Below are 25,859 nucleotides of genomic sequence, written 5' to 3' on the forward strand. Positions count from 1 at the left end.
TAAGGAGTACAATGAAAAGTGTTAAATAAATGCAAAGGAGATAGAGTACTTTCTGAAAGCCAATCTGTCTCGACTGGAGTTTAAAGGGGAAGCCAAGTGACTGAGAGTAGGTGGGGAAGAGTCAGAATTCACTAGGTGGTGGTGTTCCGACTTCTGTTCTCAGTCTCTGATGACGCTCACTCAACAAGCTCTTCCCAAAAGGGCACAGGCAAAATAGGAAAAGTACCTCCGCAGTTCATTCATCACCTTGAACGCCTTCCCCATGTGGGCAGAGTTGACAGTGATGATCCTCTGGTTCTTCTCATCATCCCCTGCCTGAACCGGGGGCTGAGAGCTCGGCTTGATGCTGTGAACAGGAAGAGAGTGGGAGGGGAAAGAGAGGATCACATGTTGGTAAACCCAGCACCCAGCTGCTACAACTCCGTGCATTTGCCCACCCACCAGAAGCATCTTTGTCAGCTTGTTCTCTTTGTCACAGACCCAGCAGGAAAAGAAAATGCGTTGGGTCAGCCATTTCTGCAGGATCTTCCAGTGCAAACTACATTCCTCTGGTGGAAGCTGGGTCCTAGCTCAGCTACTACCATCACGTGTGCGACTTTGTGGGATATCCTTATCCTCCATCCCCCGTGCCCTAAAGGGGTGGAGGAGACGGAGGGAGACAAAGTGACCACTCACTTCGTAGGGAAATTTGTTCACTCAACAAAAATTTAATGGAGGCTACCGTGTACCAGGCACTGTATTTAAATTTAAGGGAGGGGCACCTGGGTGGCTCAGACGGTTAAGCATCCGACTTCGGCTCAGGTCATGATCTCGCGGTTTGTGAGTTCAAGCCCCGCATTAGGCTCTGTACTGACAGCTCAGAGTCTGGAGCCTGCTTCCGTTTCTGTGTCTCCCTCTCTCTCTGCCTCTTCCCCACTTGCGCTCTGCCTCTCTCCCTCCCTCTCTCTCTCTAAAATAAATGTTAAAAAAAATTAAGGGAAACACAACAAACAAGGCACAGACACTGCTCTCACAAAGCTTACAGTACGGTGTAGGAGAAAACCAAGTAAAAACCTAAACATCATATCCTATGTATCACGACTGGACATAAGTGCAGAGGATGGGCAACTACTCCGGGGCTGGCAGTATGAGGGGAAACTTTCCAGAAGCTGAGGGAGAGCAGAAATCCTAAGAAAGAGCAAAAGCAAGCAAAGTAAAAAGGAAAATGGAGAATATCCCAGCAGAGGAAAGAGTACATATACAAAGACCTGGAGTACAAGAGTCAAGTGAGTTCAGTAAAACTAGAAGAGAGTCTCAAGAGCAAAGCCTAGAAGACTGAGCAGTCCTGTAAGTGTCATATTAGCAAAGCCATGGAGCTTGGATTTTACCCTGAGACAATGAGAAGCCATTAAAGGGAGAGAGAAGTAGACAGGAACAGGTGAACACATCTGTCCTTAACAAAGATCACATCGCCTGTGGTATGGAAAACAATATAACAGGAATGAAAGCTTTTGGGAAAACATAATCCCAGGGTAAGACAAGGGACTGTCATTATTATGAAAAGAAGAGCTATCCATGTGGGCTAAGTGAGCAAGTGGTGACTTCCAAGTCATTCACAACCTCGAAGTCCTCTATACAGAAGACAAACACTCATATCCCTATGGATGCCAAGTAGATGCCCAACAACTCCTAAGCAGTATGTCTCAGCTTTATGTGGGGAGGAAAAAAAATTATTGAAAGAACGGTCAATGGTCAGTCAGTTAAACATCTGACTTCGGCCCAGGTCATGATCTCCCAGCTCCTGGGTTCAAGCTCTGCTTGGGGCTCTGTGCTGACAGTTCAGAGCCTAGAGCCTGCTCCAGATTCTGCGTCTCCATCTCTCTCTGCCCCTCCCCCACTTACAATATCTCTCTCTCTCTCTCTCAAAATAAATAAACACTAAAAAAAATTTTTTTTAAAGAATACACAAAAATGGACTTCTTTTCCCAACCTAATGAAACTTTTCAGCTCCAAGGTCAAGTCCAGGACCTTGGAGTTACCTCTGTTCTGATAAGAAAACAGGACCTTCTCCATTTGTGTAGATTTGGAGACTCACAGTTCACTCCAACTCTCCAACTCTGGTTTAAAGACAGTTTGCTTTGCCTTTGCCTGGCGTGCCTCCTTCCACGCCACCACCTAGACTTGCAAACTGGCTTGAGAAAGGGACTTCTGTGGTTAAGAGAATGTTCCGGAGACCTGACAGTCTCTACAGATCTTACAGTGAGATTTGTAACTACTGGAACAATCAAATCACAACCACCATGCAAGACCTACAGTTTGTCTGACCATCACAGACTCCTCTTTTGGCCTTCCTTCCCCACCTTCAGTTCAGCATGCAAATATAAGCCACAGTCATCTGAACTTTGGGACTATTTGGATTCTGGGGGCAAAGAAGTTAATTAATCAGGCACAGGAATATAAATATCAAGAGATACACAAAGGCAGATGATTAGAATTATATGTTGTTGTTGTTTTAATGTTTATTTATTTTTGAGACAGAGAGAGACAGAGCATGAATGGGGGAGGGTCAGAGAGAGAGGGAGACACAGAATATGAAACAGGCTCCAGGCTCTGAGCTGTCAGCAGAGAGTCCGACGCAGAGCTGGAACTCACGGACCGCGAGATCATGACCTGAGCTGAAGTCGGACACTCAACCGAGCCACCCAGGCGTCCTATAGAATTATGTGTTTAAGGAAGAAAAGAAAATCTCAAAACTGAAGATAAGATCAACATGAAAGAGCATCCCGTAAAGTTGAAAAACTTCATGTGAGAAATCCCACAAGTGTTATTTCTTTTATTTTTAAAAAAAATTTTTTTTAACGTTTATTTATTTTTGAGACAGAGAGAGACAGAGCATGAATGGGGGAGGGTCAGAGAGAGGGAGACACAGAATCTGAAACAGGCTCCAGGCTCTGAGCTGTCAGCACAGAGCCCGACGCGGGGCTCGAACTCACAGACCGCGAGATCATGACCTGAGCCGAAGTCGGACGTTTAACCGACTGAGCCACCCAGTCGCCCCAAGTGTTATTTCTTTTAAAGTCAATGTTTTTCCTACTCCAAGCCAGAAGATCTTATTTTCTATTTTCTACTAAAAGTTTAACATTTTTGCTTTTGTTTTCTAAGTTTATTTATTTGACAGACAGAGTGTGTGAGCAGGAGAGGGGCAGAGAGAGACAGGGAGACAGAGGATCCCAAGCAGGCTCCTCACTGTCAGCACAGAGCCCAACATGGGGCTCGATCTCATGAACAGTGAGATCATGACATGAGCAGAAATCAAGAGTCTGATCCTTAACCCACCCAGGTGCCCTACATTTTTGCTTTTGATTAATGGCCCTTATTTGATCTGATGTTGATTTTTATGTCCTGGTGTGAAATAGGGATTTAATTTTTTCCATATGTTCCATTTACTGAATACTTATTTTTCCCACTTACCTGTCATGCCACCTTAAGTCATGTCAAAGTTCCAAATATAGGGATCTATTCCTGGACTCTCTAAGCTATTCCATTGGTTGGTTTACCTGTCCCTATGCCAGTACCACATTATTTTTGTAACTTCATTATAAAGCTTGATATCTGACAGGGTAAGTCTTCAATCCAATTATTATGCTTCAAATGTGTCTTGACTATTCTACTTTCTTTATTCTTTCATACAAATTTTAGTATCAGCTTATTAAGTTCCATGACATATTATGAGATTTTGATAGCAACTGTAATGATTTATAGATCAATTAGTATAGAACTGATATCTTTTTGATATTATGTTTTCTGATCCATGAACATGGAATATCTCTCTCCACTTATTTAATCGTCTTTAATGTCAAACTTTTATATTTTTCTTAATGAAGACTTTATACATTTGATTAAATTTATTAAGTACTTTAGGGCTTTTGTTGCTGTTTTACAATAGCAATGGTGTCTTTTATGAATTTTATTTTCTGATTGCTATGGTTTATAAAATGAATTGATTTTTGCAAATTACTAAACAGCCACCTTACCAAATGTTCCTATTATTTCTATATTTGAAGAGTCGATAAAGTGTTCTATGTAAACAGTCAAATTAACCTGCATATAATGCCAGAGGGTTTTTTCTACCCCTCCTTTCCAATTCTTAGGTGTCTAATTTTTTTTTTTTTGGAAAGAAATTTTGCACTGGCTAGGATAGCCACACAATGTTGAATAGAAAGTGTGCTAACAAATATTCTTGTTGTCTTTCTGATTTTAAAGATGATGTTTTTAATGTTTCTCCATTGTGCATGTTTGTTGTAAAATTTTTATAGATAACCTTAATCAAATTGAGAAAATTCCCTTGCATTTTATTGCTTTTTAATCATAAAACTATACTGAATTTATCAAATATTTTTGTGAATCTAATGAAGTGATCATATGGATTTTTCCCTTTAACCTTTTAATGTGGTAAATGATACTAATATATTTTCTAAAATTAAACCATATCTGCATTTCTGGGATAAATCTAGAAACTGTAAAAAAGACTGCATAAATATTCACCATAAATGCTATCTTCAAACTATAAAGAGCCTTAAAAGCCAAGGGAAAAAATATATAATATGGTATTGACCAGAGAACCACTGAAGGGTTCTGACAGGGAACTAATAAGATTAGAGCTCCTAAAAGCCCAGTGGACGACAGATTCAGTTCCATTTCACATATATGGAGATGTAGAATAAACACAGCCATTTTGGAAGCAGTGACAATAATCTCCAGTGTGACTAATGGACAGGAAGGCTTGCTCTTCCTTGTTGTGTTGCTTTTGCACTTTCCAGTGTGTCAAAATGGTCCAATGAATCAGTCCTGTTAATACAATGTTGTGTTTACCAAAAGGTCTCAAACATAGATTACCTATTCAAAGGATTAAAGCTCAACAAAATGCAATTCATACCAAAGCCTCCCTGAAAGAAGTGACTTGGTGATGCCCACCGGGCTGGTTAGGGAAAGCACATCTGGTCTTCCCACTATATCTGGAGCCCTTCCCACCCTTGATACAGGGGCAAGGCTTGACATCAGACAGATCCTAAGGTCTCTTTCTTCCCCTGCTCTGCAGCTCTGTGATGACATGGGAACTCTGCAGTAGAGTCTAGATCTCTGCTTTCTGGAAGTTACAAGCTTCGTGGCAACTCAGTGACCTTCCAAGGAACAGGAAAGTGAGGAAAGAGAGAAGGTGAGTGCTCAGCGAAGTTAAGAATCTTGTACAAGATCACAGAGATAATAAGTTACAAAGATGGAAGCTGAGTTCAGGTGTCCCTGACTTGAATCAACCCAAGTTATTTTCACCAGAGTCTACACCCTCCAGCAGGATAGAATATACGTATATACATGCGTGCAAACACACGTCTCAACCTAGGGTCACATGGCTCAGGCAGAGATACTAAATACCCCCATTCCCTCCCCCAAATCTTTCTCCCTCCATCCATACCAAGTCTTAATTAGTTAGTCCCCATACACAGCCCACTCCCACTCTCTAAAGGCCCCAATGTGCTCAGTTCTTTATGCTAGACACGGCTGGTGGATCCCCCTCCCCACCTGTGAAACACAGACCACACAGAGGTATATTCCCACTCTCATGTCCATGTTCAATGTCTATAAGATCATACTTTTCACTCTACCCAGACCCAGCCAAAATTACACACACACACACACACACACACACACACACACACATGCACGTTTCTCTAGGCAGATTCAATCACAAAATGTTTTCTCCTGAAGTTTTTATTAGCAAATGCCCTTACTCTAAGCACAAACTGTTTGATTTCTCCAAGAGCAAAGAATGGCTCCAAACTTGACCATCCCTTAAGTTTCAGCCTCTATTGACTCTTTTTTTTTCAATATATGAAGTTTATTGTCAAATTGGTTTCCATACAACACCCAGTCCTCATCCCAAAAGGTGCCCTCCTCAATACCCATCACCCACCCTCCCCTCCCTCCCACCCCCCCATCAACCCTCAGTTTGTTCTCAGTTTTTAAGAGTCTCTTATGCTTTGGTTCTCTCCCACTCTAACCTCTTTTTTTTTTTTCCTTCCCCTCCCCCATGGGTTTCTGTTAAGTTTCTCAGGATCCACATAAGAGTGAAAACATATGGTATCTGTCTTTCTCTGTATAAGCCTCTATTGACTCTTAAATACTGAGAAGAAACTGAGGGTTGAAGGGGGGTGGGGGAGAGGGGAAAGTGGGTGATGGGCATTGAGGAGTGCACTTGTTGGGATGAGCACTGGGTGCTGTATGGAAACCAATTTGACAATAAATTATATTTTAAAAAAGTTTCAATCTCTATTAAAACCATACCAGGTTTCAAGAACTCCCAGCCAGTCCAAATGAGGTAAGTGAGACTCCCAGGTTTCACGATATGGCAAGAGACATAAAGCCTACCAAATTCCCTCCATAGTTGCTATTAATTTATATATGCCCCTTCCACCAGACCTCAACCTCTGGCTACTTAACAAAGGAGCATTCATTTGTGCTGAGATGCTCAGAGTTTCAATAACATTCAAGTTGAGCCATATCTAAGATTTAAATATATCAACAACAGTAGACATGGTGAGAAAGTACTGGCCAGGCAGAATCCTTGCTGTTTCCTATAGAATTAGACAGAAATAGTCATCAAATCCATTTTCTACTTAAGCTGCAGTAGAACAAGACAAGTCAACTTTGTCAAATAAGACAAGTCACTACAAATCTGGCTTAAAATTTAATTAAATCTTACACTGTCCTGTTAGTAGTAAACATACCTCCATGAACCACCACTGCTGCCATGGTGAACACAAGGAAGTGAGTAATTCCATGTTGCTGCTGTTGAAAGGCCAACAACCCCTTCAATAAATAGCCCAGAGAAAGAGAGTATTGCAAGATGGCTCAGACTTAATTCACATTCTCACTGGTGCCATTTAAGAAGTCATACATATGAGGGGCGCCTGAGTGGTTCAGTTGGTTAAATCTCTGACTCTTGATCTTAGTTCAGGTCATGATCTCATGGTTTGTGAATTCGAACCCCACTTCAGGCTCCTTCCCAACAGCGTGGAGCCTGCTTAAGATTCTGTCTCTCCCTTTCTCTACCCCTCCCCCCACCTCTCCCTCACTCTCTCTCATAAGAAATAAACTTGAAAAAAAAAGTCATACATATGAGACAGTCAAGACTCATAACCTTAAGAAGGATGAACAGAGCTGTCCCTTCCTTCCTGGGTTCTCCCATTCTCTTTTCCCTTGGGCTAGCCTGTGACAGTGGCCTCTCCCGTGTCTCCTACTACAGTGGCTATCCCCCATTCTGGATGCCCTCCCTCCAAGCACTTCCTGCACACTATTGCAACATTAATCCCTAAAAGGTCATTCTGATCACATCTTTCAGATTCTCATTGCCCACAGATTTCTTCAGGGGTCATGAGGGCTGTAGGCTAGAGGCTCAGTCAGAGCCACCTGCTTCCATTTATTCTGTGTATTGTGTGTCCACGTAGAATTTCCTTTCAAAGAACTATAGAGCTAAAAACCTGAAACATTACCAAACTATAGGATAAAGTCATGGTACCTTGCTTAGTATTCAAGGTCCTCCTTGACCTGGACTGAATCTAAATCCCAGCCCTATCTCTTCCTCAAATATTTACTGAGAACCTGTTTTCTACTGAGCAGATGAAATTATTCACTATAGACAGATTCTGCCTTCCTTTTCTTCTATCATAATCTAAATACCTCTTCTTTCAGGACCAATTAAGGTTGCCTCTTCTATGAAGTCCTCTGTATACTTCAGTCCTAAGTGATCTCTGTCTTCCTAAATTCCTCAAGTATTTCTGTCCTATAACTGAACTGGCATATAGATTTGATTATGTTTTCATGGTACCTATCTAACAACCCACTCCTCTCCTACTAGATGCAACATACCTGGTGAACAAGGAACGTGGGTCCAAGGACTCTTTACATGGCTTAGCCTGCCCAGCATAGGGCCACACCCACAGCAGGCCCTCATCCCATATTTGTCATCAATGAACTCTGACCTGAAAACCCTTCACTTGTCCCTACAAACTGATAAACAGTAGAGCAGAGTGGAAGAGTCTGACTCAACCAATGACTCCAAGCCTAACCATTTATTTTTTTAAGTTTTTTTATTTATTTATTAGAATCCCAAGCAGGCTCCACACTGTCAGTGCAGAGCCTGATGTGGGGCTTGAACTCAAGAACCATAAGATCATGACCGGAGCTAAAACCAAGAGTCAGATGCTTAACTGACTGAGCCACGCAGGAGCTCTCTCCCCACCCTTTTTTTTCCCCCAGCCTAATAACTTAAAAAAGTGAATGTGGGATAGGTTTTCAGAGTTAAAATATAAATCAATACACACAAAATGTTACAGAAGTTCTAAATAAAAATAAAGAAGTTTTAAACAACAAGCCCTCTCAGCACACCACCTCCCACAGCCGTTTCTCCTGCCCTCCCTTGTCCTCTAAATTCTACATACCCAAAGTCTATTTTGACTCCCTCACATTTTGCACAGTAACTCATACTCAGCCTATGCAATACTGATGCCCTCCACCCTCCCTACTCTTCCTCAAGCCTACTGTTCTTTCTGTATCCTCTATCTCAGAGGCAAAACCAACCGCCCACTCACCTATCCAAAGCAGAAAGTGGGATGTCATCCTTGATATGCTCTTCCCATTTTCACCCCCCTCCCATATAACCCCAAGTGCTCCTTTAATCTCTCTCCACTCCATTCCCTTCTCACAGTCATAATCCCCTTCCTGCCTTGTATACAACCATATCCTCCTCCCTAACTCCAGAGTGACATTTAGAGAATATTAGTAAGAGCAAAGGATGTTCTATGTGAAACCTCTCACTGGTTCCTCGCTGCGTTCAGAATAAATCTCAGAGACCTCTCCTGGCCCTTTATAACCCCATCATTGCCCTGAAGACTTCTTGCTACTATAGTACTGAAATACTTACACCTAAATACACCAGGCTCTTTTGCCCCACCCCACTCATTCCTACCAGCCCTTCAAGCCTTCATGCTGGAAGTCTTCCCTAGCATCTTCCACTACCCATGAGATTAACTTCCCTTCTTCTGTGTTCCCACAGTACTCTGTGCTTCCTTCCATATAAATTATAATTACCTCTTACTTTTCTGTCTCCCCCACAGTGGGGGGGGGGGGGGGAGTGCTGTTAAATGTTTAACAGTTGGTTGCGAGGGAGAGAGCCCTGATTTGTAACATTTGCCAATTTCCATGGTGTAAATACTCCCACCATGTCAGATTTCAAGCTACCAACATGTTGTCACTGAGCATGTGGAATTGGAAAAAGATGTGCAGCAGCACACCATTATAACCCTACACAGTCTTTCCATTATAAAGACACAAGAGTCATAATGTAAAAGGCATAGACCACAGTAAAATCATTGATTTTGGGGTATTCATTATTCTTGTCTATAATTTATTATTAAGTTATATAATTTATTTTTAGCAAAGAGCATATTTAATAGAATGACTCACAATATTCCTGACAATTTAACAAGCAGCTCTTGCAAATGGGTAAGTGCTGGCTCCAGCACATCGCTGCCAACCTTAGACTTTAAGCTCCCTGAGAACCAGGATGCTATCTAATTTCCCTCTGCATTCTGGACTTCTGGTACATGGCAGGTGCTCAATAAATAATCAGTGAGTAAATGATTAGATAGGTAAGTAAATAAGGTATAACTAGCAACTATTCCATCTTTCCGCACTTCTCCTCATTAAAATAATTATGGCTTTGTGTCTCTCAACTCCCCCTCCTTGTACTCCCTAAGAAGGGAGGGTTTTTTCTTAGCCAGTCTAGTCCTCTGTGTTGGTCATACAGAATAAAGAGGATGCAGGGAGAGAGAAAGGCATCATCAACTAGAGAAGAGGGAAGGAAGCAAGAGGGGGTGTTACTTAGTGTGTCAGTTCTTAGGCTCTTTCCATTGCTGAGGAAACTTCATGCAAGGAATGGAAAGGAGAACACTTCTAGAGAAAGCACGTGGGCAGGGCAGGAGACGGAAAAGCCTCAGAGCAGGCTGACTATGCAGAAGTGTTTGGGGGATCTGCCAAGTTAGGAGCTCCAGGGCACCCCGGGTATGAGAGAGTGTGGAGGAGAAGAAAGGGAAACCAAGAAATGCTGCTGAGGCTTAGGAACTGCCATCCCCTCTAACAGCCTTCAAGAGATGCAAATAAAGTTCAGGGAGAGTGGGCTAATGGTGGGCCACATACAAAGAGCCCAAGCACATCATGTTCAAGCTACAGATCACAGAGAATAAAGAGAAGCAAAGTCACCTCAAGAAGGCAAAACAACTCTGAGACGGCGTAAGACTACGATGAATATGCTAAAATCCCTCAACAAAGCAAGTGTCATTTAGAAAGGGAAACTGGAAAACAAGAATCAGACAGAGACAGCCCCTTGTCCAGCTCAGGGCACACTATCTAGGAAAGAGATAACTTCATAATCATGGTCTGACCTGGTTCAGCTTCAGGCCAGATCCTTGTGGTAAAGCTTGAAACCTATAAATATTCGAATGCCATAACTCAGTCCCTAGCTCACCAAGCAGCCTTTGGTAATTGTGGCCTCCCCCATGATCCTCCTTCAGGAATCAAGAATGTGGTAACAAGTCTTCAGGAACATCCAGAGCACCCTTCACTGAAAATTAATAAAGTGCCTTTCTGACTGTTGTACTTTCAGTTCTCATGAGTTCATCAGCATGACTGTGCTTCTCCAAGTGTGGGCAGCAGTGGGACAGTGACAGAATAGGGTTTCTCTACCTACAGGACTCTGAGCAAACTACAGAGATAGCATACATCCCAATCCTGAAGTTCAAGGTCAAAATGACCAAATTCAAGTTTCTACTTTTGGGTTAACAGAGGACCTGTCACTTGAAGATGGCTGGGCAGCAGGATTCAGGACTAGATGGTACAGTCCTGTCATCAAGAAACACCACCCACACACAGGCTGCCACGAAGCCCCATATTCTTCATACCTTTTCAGTGGTACCACCTGAGTTCACGGCATTAGGCTGAGCCCTTGCAACGGCCCACATGGACACATGGAAGATGTTCATCAGTAAGCTATAGCTCCTGGCTAACAGTTAATAACAGCATTTACCGAAAGCTGATAGTACGTTAAAGCACTTTGCCTCCATGATCTCATTTTATCTTCAGAACCTCCCTATTATCCCCAGAAGCACTGAGATAAAACTCGTCTGGAAGTCCCAGGTAACTACTGAATGGAGAATTGACACTCAAACCCAGGTCTATCTGATCTGATCTGGCCTATGTTCTTAATAGCAATGTTCAATGACTTGGGACAATGTCCACAGCCTACTGGGCCAAGGGAACTCAATTCTTCTGTCTCACTCCTTGAGGCTCTTCGCTGTACAGCCAAACCAGGCCTAATGAAAAAGACTGAACCCTCTAGGACCTGTGACATTGCACTACCTTACTCCGCTGAGTGTGGGGAAACTTCAGTGTATATTACAGTTGATATTATTATTAACTGTAGTGACTTCACATAAGTCCATTGTGATTGGTCAAAGCTGGGGAGCAGCTCTGCCATTCCTATGATGTGCTCCTTGGTCAACAAGCTCAAGAACAGGTATGTTGCTAATCACAGTCCTAAGAGCCCAGTTCACAGTTTTCTTCATAACCTGGAGTGGGGGAGGGGCAGGGGAATCTTTTAAGTGGGCTGTGAAAAAATGTAAAACACAAGAGAAGCACTTGTGTTCAGATAGACAGAATGACACAAGGAGAGAGGGAGGCTAAAAGAAAACACAACCCTTGTTATGTGGCATTTCGAGAGCCAAGCTTCTATTTGGGTTGAACAGAAGAGCAGAGCTCTTCCAAGTGTATAGTCTTGATAAAAGCTTCAACAGACTTTGCTAAGTTAAAAAAAAAAAAGTCCAGGAAAGGTGCTGGGAGTTTGAAAATCCTTATAAATGATTTTAAAAAGTTACAGAATTTCCAGCTTAAGAACAACTGAACTTATTCAATAGGAAAAAAACTAAGAATAAAGCATGTTCAAGTTATTTTTTATTATGGTTTATTAATATTCTTTTCAGGCTAACCTAGTTTTAGGGTTCATCCAGCAATTGAAAAGAATTAGGTCACTTCTACAATGGCAAATTTCATCAAATAAAGCACTTGCTTTAGAAAACTAACCCCAAAAATGTTCCTGTCTACATGTGTCTGAACATTCTAAAACCTAACAAGCAAAGTCCTGAAAACCCAAATCTGGGTATGGGGAAATCAAGTGGCTTCAGTGACTTTGTTTTTTACAGTTAAAAACCTTACTTCACCAACAAATATTTCCAAAATGGAAAATTTGGTTTCAATTATCATGGTTGAAATGCACATCTGCTTCAGGCAGCAGTGATGCCCAAAATTTTCTACAAGTTTCTATCCATGACTACTAGTAGTGGGAGAGGACTCAAGGAATGCTGTGGGAAGAGAGAAAAGACAAGGGTATTCAATACTTGCCTCTTCTCTGGGGGAGGGCCGGGGCAGGGGGGGTCTTGCTAGTATCTTACCTGGCAATGCCAGTCTCAGCATTTAAAGAATTATCAGCTAAGTCATGTCTTCTCAAAAAATATGATCTGTTCGTGGATCAAGGGTGAAAAAAATCTCTTCTGGTTCTGAAGTTCCCTGAGAAGGAGCAGGCTCTCTTTCATAAGGATGAGCCGTTCTCCTGCGAATTGCTCCCACAAATTCATGGCATAGTGCTGGGTGCATGGTGCCCCTCTCAAGCAGGTACACACCAGTGCTTCTGATGAAGAAAACCACAATTTTAGGAAAAATGGACAACTAGTTTCCCCTTTGTATTATGCCTCTTCCGAAAGTTGTTCTCTGCAAATCTTGCAGATATATCAGACACTGAGCCTGGAAAAAAAATATTTTTGAAGATTTTATTTTTAAGTAATCTCTACATCCAACGTGGGGCTCGAACTCACAACCCTGAGATCAAGAATTACATGCTTTATCAACTGAGCCAGCCAGACATCCCTGGAAAAAATTGTTTTAAACTGTAGCAATATACACAACATGAAATTTTCATTTTAACCACTTTTAAGGATACAATTCAGTGACATTAAATACATTCACGTTGTTGTGCAACCATCACCAACACATACGTTTCCAGAGTATAACAAGGCTGATCAGCCCACAAGACTGATTTCCAGAACTGAAATAAAATCCTAAGAGCAAGAGCAACTGCCATTTTCAATGTCTATCTGCTCTACAAGCACACATACCCATACATACACACAATTTATCACTGTAGTAGTTGAGAGCCAGAGACCCTTTCCCTTCATAAAACAGAATGCAGAGTCATCTTCCTGTGACTGATCAAGAAACAGTGATTCTTCACAAAGGGAGATGGGAATCTCAGCATCAGCAGGTCCCTTAGGGAGCTGGAGAGCTTGGGGGATACAGCAAAGGTGTGTGCAAACTCATATGTTCTTCTTGAGATTTTGACTGAACACAAGTGTATCTGGTTCATAGTTCCAAACCACTAAAGGTATCCAGATGCCATAGGAAGTCTATAAAAAGGAGGATTAAGGTAGGTGTTGGTGAAAACTACCAGAGGAAATGCCAAGCCCCGTGTGGTATCTCACTATGAGGAGATGGATGGTTCAGGTAGAAGCAAGAGAAGGATCCTGATAAGCTCTCCCCAGTTTTCTCATAGGAAAAGTCCCACATAGGCTGCTTTAGATGATAAACATAGAAAGTCCTTAAAACAAGCTTTGGTTAGTATCCCAGCACGAGTCATGGGGTACACCAGGGCAATAGATGAACACCAAAGATAAAACAACGACAATTTACCTAGTACCTAGTCTGTGCCACAGACATTTTACTAGATGCTTTATATATATATTACCTCATTTGATCCTCACAAAAACTCTATGAGGTACAGATACTGCTATTACTCCCTTTATACCAAAAAGAAAAATTTTCTATGACTACATGTGACTCACTCAAGGTCACACATTTCATAAAGGAGATTCACTGCAAGGCCTGTGTTACTCTAAATCCCAGGCTTTCAATTAATAGCCTTTTAAGGGAGAAGTTATTTTCATACCCTCATGGCAAAGAAAGAAAATTGTTCAGTAGAAATCTCTTGGCTGAAAAAATCTTAATGCTTAAAAACAGCCAATTAAGCTTCAGCAGGTTAAGTGCGGAACAAGCACACATTCAGGATTCCTCCAGTTGCTGGAGGTTTGACATGTGATCCTAGGCTAGTCACTCAGCTTCTCCAACCCTGGCTTTCCCAGGGAACTTGTAAAACCAGGCTACTTCCCCTGTTCTCGGCCTACAAAAGCATTCCATAGGGTCAATGACCCGTGCTGAGATAATAAGGCCGATAGCCAAAGATGAACCTATTGGCCAAAGGTTTCAATCTCTTCTCTCACCAAGTTTCCTCTTAGTTATCACTGCTTCCCACAAAAGTTATCAGTTCATCACCAAACAATTAGGCAGCACCTACTATGCATGCAGCCACACAGCGATGAGTGACGAGTGTTCAGAGTGGCACCATCCTTACCCCCTGAAGACATGTCTCTGAGTCTGGGGGCTTGTAAGACACATGAAACAAAAGCACAAAAAGATCTGGCGGGTGGGCCTATTATTCCGTATCCAACTATGGACACAAACCTGAGGTACTGGAATTCAAAAGAACATCACCCGGGACTAGAAAAGCTGAGGTTTCCAACACCAAATAGGAATTTAAAACAGCCTTGTTAGATGGATAACTTTAGGAAAAGAAGATGGGAAAAGGCATTCCAGGCAAAAGGAACTCCAGGAGCTAAGGATCTGGGGCTGGATGGAGCAGTATACAGGATGTATGGTCACAAAACAGACCAAAAGATTGCTTGGTGGGGGTATGGGTAAGCAGAGCGAATGCAGACTGAGCCAGATTTCAGAGGACTTGAATGCCTGACATGGTGAGCTGGACGTGAAGTGGAAACAAACGGTAGTGAGCTGGGTGACATGGTGAACCTTGGAAGCTGTTCAATTTGTATTTCTTGACTACTCTCTGCCTCCAGTAGGGGAAAGACAAAAGAACATGTGCAAAAAGCAGGTGTTATAAAGCCCAGGACATCAGCCTTCCCAGCAGAGAGGCACCAGAGCATCAAAGAACAAGAGATCTCCTAGAGGGCAAAGACTCATTACATTTCTAAAAACAGAAGATGCCCAAAAATGCTCAGGAAGCAGTACCCTGATCAGCTACTGCTAGTCTCACAAGGACCTTTCAGCCCCCACACACCACCAGTCAAGCAAATGAGCCTGATCCAGAACCTCTAAACCACGATTCACCTCGCCCCTGCCATTCTACTAACTATCACACCAACAGAAGGTGAGGACACTACCCACCTCTGCTCCCAGCCTAGGAAACAGGCCTCCGGATGCTCTGTTGCCCAGCAGGCCACACAGAGTCCAACACTAAGCCCCTGGTGCAAAAACTGCTGAGGGAGAAGCTGCATTAGCAGCACACTCAGACTAAAAAGTCCCAGACTCTTCCTGCGGGAGTCACGTGGAGAAATGCAGTCCCTGGGGCCTCTTCAGACAGGAAGACACCCAACAATCATGCCAATTTTAACAGGGTCTAGAGATGTTTAATGGCATCATTCTGCCCCATGAGATGCACCAGTGGAGACAATACGTGCAAAAGAAAGTGTTTATTGAGGTACAAACCAGTGCTGAGTTAGATGAACCTGTTACCATTCAACCAGCCAGTTATCATCTGCATCAAACCTGCAACTCAAAGCAGCACTCCCCCCACCCCCGCAATGGTGCACTGCCACACCTCACCCCTCCCTGCCTAATGCTCCCTGCCTAATGCTCCATGCTGTCTCCTCATCTCAGGAAAAATGGCAAGCCTTGTTCTCTACCAGCCGCAGACCCACAGAACCAAAAAGCTGACACAACAGGAGGAGACGTTTTAGCACAGAAGAATGACCCACCCCCGCACTGCATAGAGTACCTCTGAAATAAAAGAATCAGATCCTCAGATAATAGTTTAAAATGCATATACGCACGTGCCTGCCAGAAAATAAACTCTCACTAGTTACATCCAGCTCAACAGAGGTACTTAAATTCCCTTCTGTTTATTCCTATTTCATAAGGAACCCCTGATGGACAGAGCAAGAGTTCCTCTAAAGCACATACCTTCCAGTATCATTCAAAAACTTTTCAATGAAAATGAACATCAGTTCAGACCAAGTATCATCTGAAGGGTTTCTCTCCTTCTTATTTGAACTTGTGTGTGCATATAGGCACACGCGCGCACACATACACACACACACACACACACACACACACCTTTTTAGAATAGACATGAGCGTGGTATGCTAGCTAAAGATTTGAGCACTTCAGTGTGAAAATGTAAGCGCTCCATGCCAGGCCAGCCCTGCTGTGACATCAGAAACCCCCCACCAAAGAAAAACCACCCCTGGAAAGTAGTCAAGAAAGGGAAACGCCTCCTTGAAAGAGCCTGAGAAAGACAATCCTGATTCAGCCCATGCTGAAACTATACCCAAACACCACCAGGAAGTCCCTTCTTTCAGGGTGCTCCACTGCCCAGCAAACCCAGACCTGCCTTTGCGGAAGCCAGATCTCTGGAAAAGGGGGCTTCCCTGCTCTGACTCTGCTGTCTGCCCGGATCCATCGGCAGGGAGGTCTTCCGACCCAGCCTAGCCAATGCAGATACAAAAGCTAGTAGTTGCACCACAAGCATACGTGTACACACACACACACACACACACCACATTTAATACATACGTACCTTTCACCCTCCATTGTGCGAGGCCCAGCCGGGGTGGTAGCCGCTGAACTGTGCATGCACCCGGAGATCGTAGCTCTGTTCTCGGTTCTCCCAGCCAACCAACAGGAGATCTGATCAGCAACAGTGATTCAGCATGGCTGCAAATGAAGCCTCCTCCCTCTCGATCCTCCTTCCTCTGACTTACTCCCAGCAGCTTCTACCGCAGAAGCGGCAGCAGCAGAAAATGTCTTACCCAGAGCTCCCTGCAGCCCTTTCAGCTGCTAAACGCAGCAACCCATTTGCTCCCCCTCCCCCGCAGGCTCGCTGCTGCTCCTTCGTCTCCTAGGAACAGCGCAGCTCCAGCGGCCCAAGTGCGGTGCCACCTTTCCAGCTGCCTCCACATCTGCCTAGGCATCCCCAGCTCTGGAGACTAGCTCACCCCGGGGGGCTCCCGCCTCCTGTGCCTACGCTGCAAAGGTTCAGGCAGTTCCTCACTAGCCCAAGAAACACTGGCCCCCGCCCTCCAACCCCAACCCTGCCCCCATAGGCTACAAGTCCGTCAACCCGGCCGGATTGCTGGAATGAGGAGGCCCCTCTGTGGCTTGCAGTGGAGTATATCCACCTGGGGAAATCAGCTTATAGGTCACAGCTCACGTTCTGATTCCTCCTCACAAAATCTACAGTAGCTCTGACAGTCGGACAGATGGAGAGAAATTAGGGGGGAAAGAGTCTGATAGCTCTGAGAATGTGGAGAGAAATTTTATAAAGGGAACAGTAGACATAGGTGAAACGGAAACCAACCCCATTTTGCCTCCAGGGGCCAAAGATGACTGCAGTGAAGCCATCAAAATGAACACTGCACATGTTGATTTCCCTACACGGTACTGAATGACTACAAATTTCATTGCACAACACTGAAGTATCTGCCCAAAGCACTGAAATTTAAATGAAACTGTGGTTCCAACTAGTCAGTCTCCCACTGAACCCCCATCTCCAGCCAAAGATCGCCTGTACCCTGTAATCTCCAGCTGCTGAGCTTCAATTTAGACTTTCTTAACTCTAAAACATCATCTTGGGAAGGCAGAAGGGCAGTCTGTGTCTCCTAGCCACAGTTAAGAGGCTTAATGGAAATTGAGGCAAATTGCCACTACTGATTGGTTAGCCACAGAAATGGGTTCAGAAGCTTCCTTAATGACTCAGAAAAATCATACATGAGCATCTCTATTCTAAATCATACATGAGCATCTCTATTGTCAAACCATCCAGGTCAAACCTAGGCTTTTCAGGATCTATGCTACCACTAGCTAGCTGAGTGACTTTCAGCCAAGTCTTCTTCCCACTTTGAACCTCAGATCCTCCTCCTCTATAACACAGGATCAGTCCAGGGTCCCTTTCAGCTCTAAAATCACACGATTCAAAAAATGCCTTAAATGTTCCATTTTGTTTGTTCATCTGTAAGACTGTTTAAGAAGAAATTTTTACTAGACTCTTAATATTTTGTAGAGGTCTTCGGGGAGGATAACATAATGTATGTGAAAGCAGGAGAGATGACTGTTTATTCTATGACTGTTAAAATTTCGACCTGTTGAATTTCTTCATTGCTACAAAGCCTTGAAACAGTGGAACGGGGGAAGGGGAGGAACATTGAGGTAACAGAAACTAGAAGTAACTTTTACAGACCCTGAATGGAAACTGGTAAGGTGTTATTCTCAAAGATTATCTCCCACTGACACCTCAGTGTCCTCTTAGATGAGGCCACTACCCCAACTCACTCTTTCTCAAACGAGATGCAGTCTGGGTTATTTTATTTACATCCTACAGCCCTAGATCACCACTTTTTCCTTTCACAATAACACCCCTCATATCTTTCTCCCTCTGTCCCTTCCTCCTCTAATCAGCCTTGTGGCTCGGCTCCAGATATTTCCTCTCGAGGTGAATCACAGGGACCAGGAGAAGCTGAACACCACAAACAAGGAAACTGAATCCCAGAATCCGTGCCAGAGTGCAGACATCCACCAGGAAGACAACTGGGTGATACATAAAAGGAGCATAAGAATAAGATAAGTCTTTCTTTTACACCTTTATACCCTTATTGACCATTTTCCCATACAGGAAAGGGGGGAAACGTCACATCTAATAAACCAGAGAGAAAAGAAAAAGGTTAGAAAAGGAAATACTTACAGCTGAGTATATACAGATTTCATTCCACAGTCAATATAAAAATTTTACAGCACTTCCTTCACAACCTACTTTTGCTGTGCTAACCCAATGTCACTACAATGTATGTGCTAAAACCATATTATTGCTACCTGCACACTTTATTAACCATTCACTGTATCCACAGAGGTACAGAGAACATTCAGAGAAGGTCATCTAACAAAATCAGGAACAGAGCTGAGTCAAGAATCAAAGTCTCCAGATTCCTGGCACAAAGTTCCCACCCTAACCTTCTCTAATTTCAGAGCTACATTTTAACATTTTCTACTTTATTATCCAAATGTTCTTTGGGCCACAGTCTGAAACTATTTGCTTTAGGCTAATTTTCCTGACTGAACTTCAGATTAAGAAGAGATGCTATTGGATTCTTGCAGCAGAGGAAAATCAAATGGAACCAAATTGGTGTCTGCCTGGTGGGGAAGAGGTCCCATCCTTGAACTGCACAGCAACAGTATCTTAGGCCCGCCTTCCCACACCCAAGGCTTCTCCACAGCTCACCAATTGTAGCTAGTGGCCCCAACTCTCCATCCAAAGCAATCTGCCCAGCCATCCACACCAAATTTGTACAGAATTCTTCAGCTTTATGTGGCTCAGGAAGAAACCATGTTAGGAAAAGAAACTGTTTTTATTTAACTGCTTTTGGTCTAGAAAGTTCTTTTCTCCACACTCCATCTCTCCACAGGGAGCCAGTACAGCATAGCTTATCTGGAAACAGTAAAATCAACCATTCTTTCCAAGTATCTTTTTTCTTTTTTTCACTTTTATCTTCCTTCTCTAGGCATTCAGTTCCTCACATTTGCAGACACCATAACACAGTACAGTGGTCCGCCACCTGTGTGTCAGAACCATTGGCCTAGCTGGTTGAAACTGTACAAATCAGGTGGTCAAAAGGCACAATGAAACTTTTTAGGGTTATGGAAATGTTCTGTATCTTGACTGTGGTAATATTGAGACGATTGTATACAACTACTACATTACATCAAACTAAACACTTAAAATGGGTGCATTTTATTTTATGTAAGTTATACCTAAATAAATCTGGGAAAAAAACAAAAACACTACGGTGCCAGCCTCGACCTCACACCTACAGAATTGGGGTCCAAGAAGCAGGAATTTCAATGAACTTCATTGGAGATTCTAATGCATAGCTAAATGTAAAGACCACTAAGAACAAAAGAAAAGAGCTCAAACCATCAGAATGAGAAAGACCAGGATCCAAGCGTACTTAGCAGAAACATGACCCTTGGCAAATTACTTTATGTCTCAATTTTCTCATCTGCAAAAAGGAGATAATAATAGTACCTACTTCCTAGGACTGTGAGATTTCAATATAAAACTCTATAAAGCACTTAGCATACAACCCTGCCTGCAATAAGGACCCAGTAACCATTAGATATTTTCATTGCCTATGCCAATGTTATCAAACTACTGTCCTTGGTTCTGAGGTTAAGAAGAAAGTCTGCCAAACTACCTTGTGCCGGAAGCACAGACCCAGGCCTCCCCTGGAGCCACTTCCACATCTCCCATGATCCCTGCTACCAACTGGCCACCAAGGACTAAGCAAAATCAGAGCTAAATTAAGGTCCACCCACATCTGTATCACCAGAATTTCCCCTTAGATTCTGGACCACCTGAGGGGTAGATTTCCCCTAGAGGTGCTCTGACTGCCCCCGGAAATCAGGTAGAAACTAAAAAGGAACTTGAAGCCCACGAAATCAGGTAGAAACTGAAAAGGAACTTGAAGCCCACCTTATCCCAAGTAATACCTGGCCTCCCTCAGGATTCTTCCCCTGAGGGTGAAAGAACCCACCCATGTGCTGGGTGGTTTCAAGAATTTCATAACACATGGCACTTGTGTCACACTTTAAAGCTTACAATGCGCTTCATGTCCCTCATCTCCTTTAACTTAAGGTAACATTCCCTGGAAATTAACAGGTGCTCCCATCCCTGGCCATTTACTCTGGACGGGACTCTGTACTCAAGGCTTTACAGGTACCTTTCTCATATAATCATCATTAACAAACCTGTGAGAATGGACTATTATCCCTGTATTAAATGTGAGATGTACACAAACACAACAGATTTTTGTAGACTGACTTCGCACCCTACAACTTTACTGAATGTGTTTATTAATTCAAACAGGTTCTTGATGGAGATCTTTGTAGAGTTTTCTACATATAATACCATGTCATACCATGCAAATTGTGACAAGTTTTACCTTTTCCTTTCCAATTTAGATCCTTTTTATTTCTTTTCCTTGCCTAATTGCTCTGGCTAGGAGTTCCAGTACTATGCTGAATATAACTGGTGAAGTGGACATCCTTGTCTTGTTCCTGACCTTAGAGGAAAAGATTTCAGCTGTTCACCATTGAGTATGATGTTCACTGTGGTTTTGTCATATATGGCCTTTATCATGTTGAGGTACATTTCTTCTATATATAATTTGTGGAGAGTTTTTATTATAAATGGATCATGAATTCTGGCAAATGTTTTTTTTGCTTCTACTGAGATAATCATATAATTTTTATCCTTCATTTTGTTGATGTGGTATATCACAGTGACTGATTTGCAGATGCTGAACGATTCTTGCAACCCTGGAATAAATCCCACTTGATCACAATGTATGATCCTTTTAATCTACTGTTTTTGACTACTTCAGTTTGCTAATATTTTGTTAAGAATTTTTGTATCTATGTTAATCAGAGATATTGGCCTATAATATTCTTGTGGCATCCTTGTCTGGTTTTAGTATTAGGATAATTGTGCCCTCATAAAGTGAGTTTGGAAGAGTTCCTTCCTCTGTTATAACTAATAAACAAATTTAGTAAAGTTGCAAAATAGAAAATCAATACACGAAAATCTACTGCATTCTATATACTAATAATGAACTATCAGAAAGAGAAATAAAAACACTATCCCATTTACAACTGCATCCAAAAAGAAATACTTAGGGAGAAATTAAACCAAGGAGGTGAAAGGTCTGTATACTGAAAACTGTAAGACATGAACAAAAGCAATTTAAAAAGATACAACCAAAAAGAAAGATATCCCATGCTCAGTTAGAATATCATTAAAATGTCCATACTACCTGAAGCAATCTACAGATTCAGTGTAACCCGTATGAAAATTCCAATGGCATTTTTCAAAGATATAGAACAAATACTCCTAAATCTTGCATGGAAGTACAAAATACCCCCAAATAGGCCAAGTAATCTTGAGAAAGAAGAACAAAACTGGACACATCATGCTCCTTGATTTCAAGCTACATTACAAAGCTATAGTAATCAAAATAATATGGTATTACCACAAAAACAGACACATAGACCAACAGAACAGAGAACCTAGAAATAAACCCATATATAAATGATCGATTAATTTCTGACAAAGAGTCAAGAATACAAAGTGGGGAAGGGCACCTGGGTGGCTCACTTGGTTAAGCATCCGACTTCAGCTCAGGTCATGATCTTGTGGTTTCTGAGTTCGAGCCCTGCATGGGGCTCTGTGCTGACAGCTCAAAGCTTAAAGCCTGCTTCAGAATCTGTTGACTCCCTCTTTCTCTGCCCCTCCCCTGCTCACGCTCTCTGTCTCTCAAAAAAATAAAGTTAAAAAGAAAAAATGCACAGTGGGGAAAGGACAGTCCCTTTAGTAAATGAGGTTGGGAAAATTGGAAAGCCACACACAAAAGAGTAAAACTAAACCAGTACCTGACACCATACACAAAAAATCAACGCAAAACTGATTAAAAACTTGAATGTAAGACCTGAAACCATAAAATTCCTAGAAGAAAACATCAGCAGTAAGCTCTTTGACAAAGGTCTTGGCAATGACTTTTTGTTAATCTGACACCAAAAGCAAAAATAAATGAAATCACATCATACTAAAACTCTTGTTCACAGCAAACAGTCAACAAAATAAAAAGGCAACCTACTGAATGGGAGAAAATATTTTCAACTCATATCTCTGATAAGGGGCTAATATCCAAAATATATGAAGAACTCATATAACTCAACTGCATAAAAAACAATCCAATTTAAAAATGGGCAGAGGATCTGAATAGACATCTTTCTTTTTTTTTTTTTTATTCTTTTTTTTTTTTTTTTAATTTTTTTTTTTCAACGTTTATTTATTTTTGGGACAGAGAGAGACAGAGCATAAATGGGGGAGGGGCAGAGAGAGAGGGAGACACAGAATCGGAAACAGGCTCCAGGCTCCGAGCCATCAGCCCAGAGCCTGACGCGGGGCTCGAACTCACGGGCCGCGAGATCGTGACCTGGCTGAAGTCGGACGCTTAACCGACTGCGCCACCCAGGCGCCCCTGAATAGACATCTTTCTAAGGAAGGCATACAGATGGCCAACAGGTACATGAAAAGATGATCAACATCACTCATCATCAGAGAAATGCAAATCAAAACCTCATATCTGTTGGAATGGCTAGTATCAAAAAGACAAAAAATAGCAAGTGTGGAGAAAAGGGAGCCAGAGTGCACTGTTGATGGGAATGTAAATTGTATAGCCACAATGGAAAACAGTATGGATGTTCCTCAAAAAATCGACAATGAAACTACATTTGATGCAGCAAATTCCACTTCTGAAGAAAATGAAAACACTAACTCAAAAAGATATCTATATATCTGCACACCCACGTTCACTATAACATTTTTCACAATAAACAAGGCATGGAAACAACCGTAAGGTTGTATGTATGTATGTGTATACACACACACGTACAGTGGAGTATTATTCAACCATAAAAAAGAAATCTTACCATCTGTGACAACATGGATGGACCCCATTGGCATTACAAGTGAAATAAGTTGGAAAGAGAAAGAAAGATACCGCATGATCTCTCTCAGAATCTAAAAAATCAAAACAAAACAAGCAAGCTCATAGAGAAGAGACTAGTCATCATCAGAGGCAGGGGTGAGGGGAGAGAGAAATGGGTGAAGGGGGTCTATAGGCAAAAAGAAGTTATTTTCAAAAGTAATCAAATAAACATGAGTTCCACCAGAACATACACCATACATGTGAGGAAACTAAGGTTCTGAGAGTTAAATGGCTTGACCACAGCCTCAAAGGTTTGAACCCAGGTGTGCCTGACTCCAAAGACCAGTATTAACTACTGTGCATGGCAGGCATTTTCTCCCTCTTACACTTTCATTTCAGAGATAAGCCAACTGAGGCTGAGAGAAAGAAAGCAACTGGCTCAAGATCACCCAGTTGACTAGGGGACCAAGTGGGACATGGAACCAGGTCCTCAAAAGCCTGGCTTAACACCTCTTCCACCTCACCTATCAACGGGAGAACAACAGCAAATGAACTCCTTAAAGATATTAACACAGGCTGGTATCTAATGCTTCCAAACACTTACTACTATAAAATCCTTTACTATAGACTCCTCTGGTCCCTTGGCTTACCAATCAGACCTAGCCAAAGACTGCTCTTGGGGACAGCTGGGAGAACACCACTGGACCCCATCTGAGTCAAAGAAAAACCAGACCAACTATACCAGCAAGCAGGGGGCTTCACACCATTGTTAGTACTTTGTGAACACTCAAATTCAGGACCTTTGTAAAAATTCCTTCCTCTCTGGAATCAGCAGCTGGTGCCCTCTGCTGGCAAATATGTACATCTCTTCATAATAAAAGCTAGACCTAATCACTTACACTAATGACCTAAATAGAGGGAGGCAATCTGCTTCCTTCACAGAATATTCTGTTCAAAAATGAGTATTAATTCCTACTTACAACTTTTTCATAGGTAGTTTTAATTTTAAATTGACTGCACTGGTTCTCTACCTGCAGAACTCTATCTCCTGTCTCACCTCCTTGGTTCTTTCCTTTCTGGGTACAAAGAAAACTGTTTTTGTTTTGTTTTACACGAAAATGTAAAATACAGATAAGGCATAGCACCAAAATCAAGAATACGTGATGTGTACGCGAATGAGGTCAGGTCTGCACATCTAGCAGGTACAGAGAATTGAGAGAGACACAATGCTTGAACATAATGTAAAACCCATGAGCAAAAATGTTCAAACATTCTGGTCACTCACCACAGCTGCATTCTTACAACGCAGTCTCACGGACTATTTCAGTCTGTCTATGCAATGGGCTGTACCAGGGAGCTACAACATAAATCCTATATGAATAAAATGCCAAAGAGCTTACAAGCAGGTTGGGGAAATTACACATGGAAACATATAAATAATGGTAAAACAACAACAACAACATACAACAACAACAAGAGATTCAAGAGAAGTACAGAAAAGGGACTGGGAACTCAGTGTAGGAGGACACAACTTTCAATTTGGGAGAGGAGGGAGCAGGGCCAAAGGAAGAGAAATAAAGGTGCACACTGGGTAAGTAATTTTGTGGAGGTTTAAAAAGGATATTCGTAATTGTAAATAGTTGCAACTAGGTAATTACAATTTCTCGTGGCTTCACTTAAAATTAAACAACAACAATTTAAAAGGTTCATTTAATCCTGCTACTTTAATATACTTACATATTATATACTACATTAAATAATACATGTTACTACATATTTTTGTAATTTTTTATTGTGGTGGAATATACATATAACTTACCATTTTAACTGTTTTTAAGTGTACAATTCAGTGGCCACCATCACCTCTATTCATCTCCAGAACTTTTTCATCATTCCCACAGAAACTCCACTAAACAGTTAACTCTCTATTCTCTCTCCTCCCCCAAGGCCCTGGTAATCTCTATTCTTACTTTCTGTTTCTATGAACTAGCCTATTCTAAACACCTCATATAAGTGCAATCATACAGTTGTCCTTTTGTATCTGGCTTATTTCATTTAGCATAATGCTTTCAAGGTTCACCCATGTTGTAGCATGTGTCAGAATTTCATTTT

General features: G+C 42.1%; 1 protein-coding gene across 13 annotated transcripts in view; it reads right to left on the reverse strand.

Moving 5' to 3' along the window:
* The window catches only part of KLHL3 (kelch like family member 3), a 283,806-nt gene that overhangs the window by 97,862 nt on the left and 160,085 nt on the right, over window positions 1-25,859 (reverse strand). For 6 of the 13 annotated variants that reach the window (XM_047851129.1, XM_047851125.1, XM_047851119.1 and 3 more), the window contains one exon: window positions 227-346. The exons of 1 other annotated variant lie outside the window; for it this stretch is intronic. In XM_047851129.1, coding sequence (XP_047707085.1) covers window positions 227-346 — 120 coding nt within the window. Of the gene's footprint in view, window positions 1-226; window positions 347-15,375; window positions 15,406-16,786; window positions 17,265-25,859 lie in introns of those variants that run through there. 6 more of the 13 variants (XM_047851123.1, XM_047851124.1, XM_047851122.1 and 3 more) reach the window with 3 other exon arrangements.

The sequence above is a fragment of the Prionailurus viverrinus genome, chromosome A1 (assembly GCF_022837055.1).
Source record: "Prionailurus viverrinus isolate Anna chromosome A1, UM_Priviv_1.0, whole genome shotgun sequence".
NCBI lineage: Eukaryota > Metazoa > Chordata > Mammalia > Carnivora > Felidae > Prionailurus > Prionailurus viverrinus.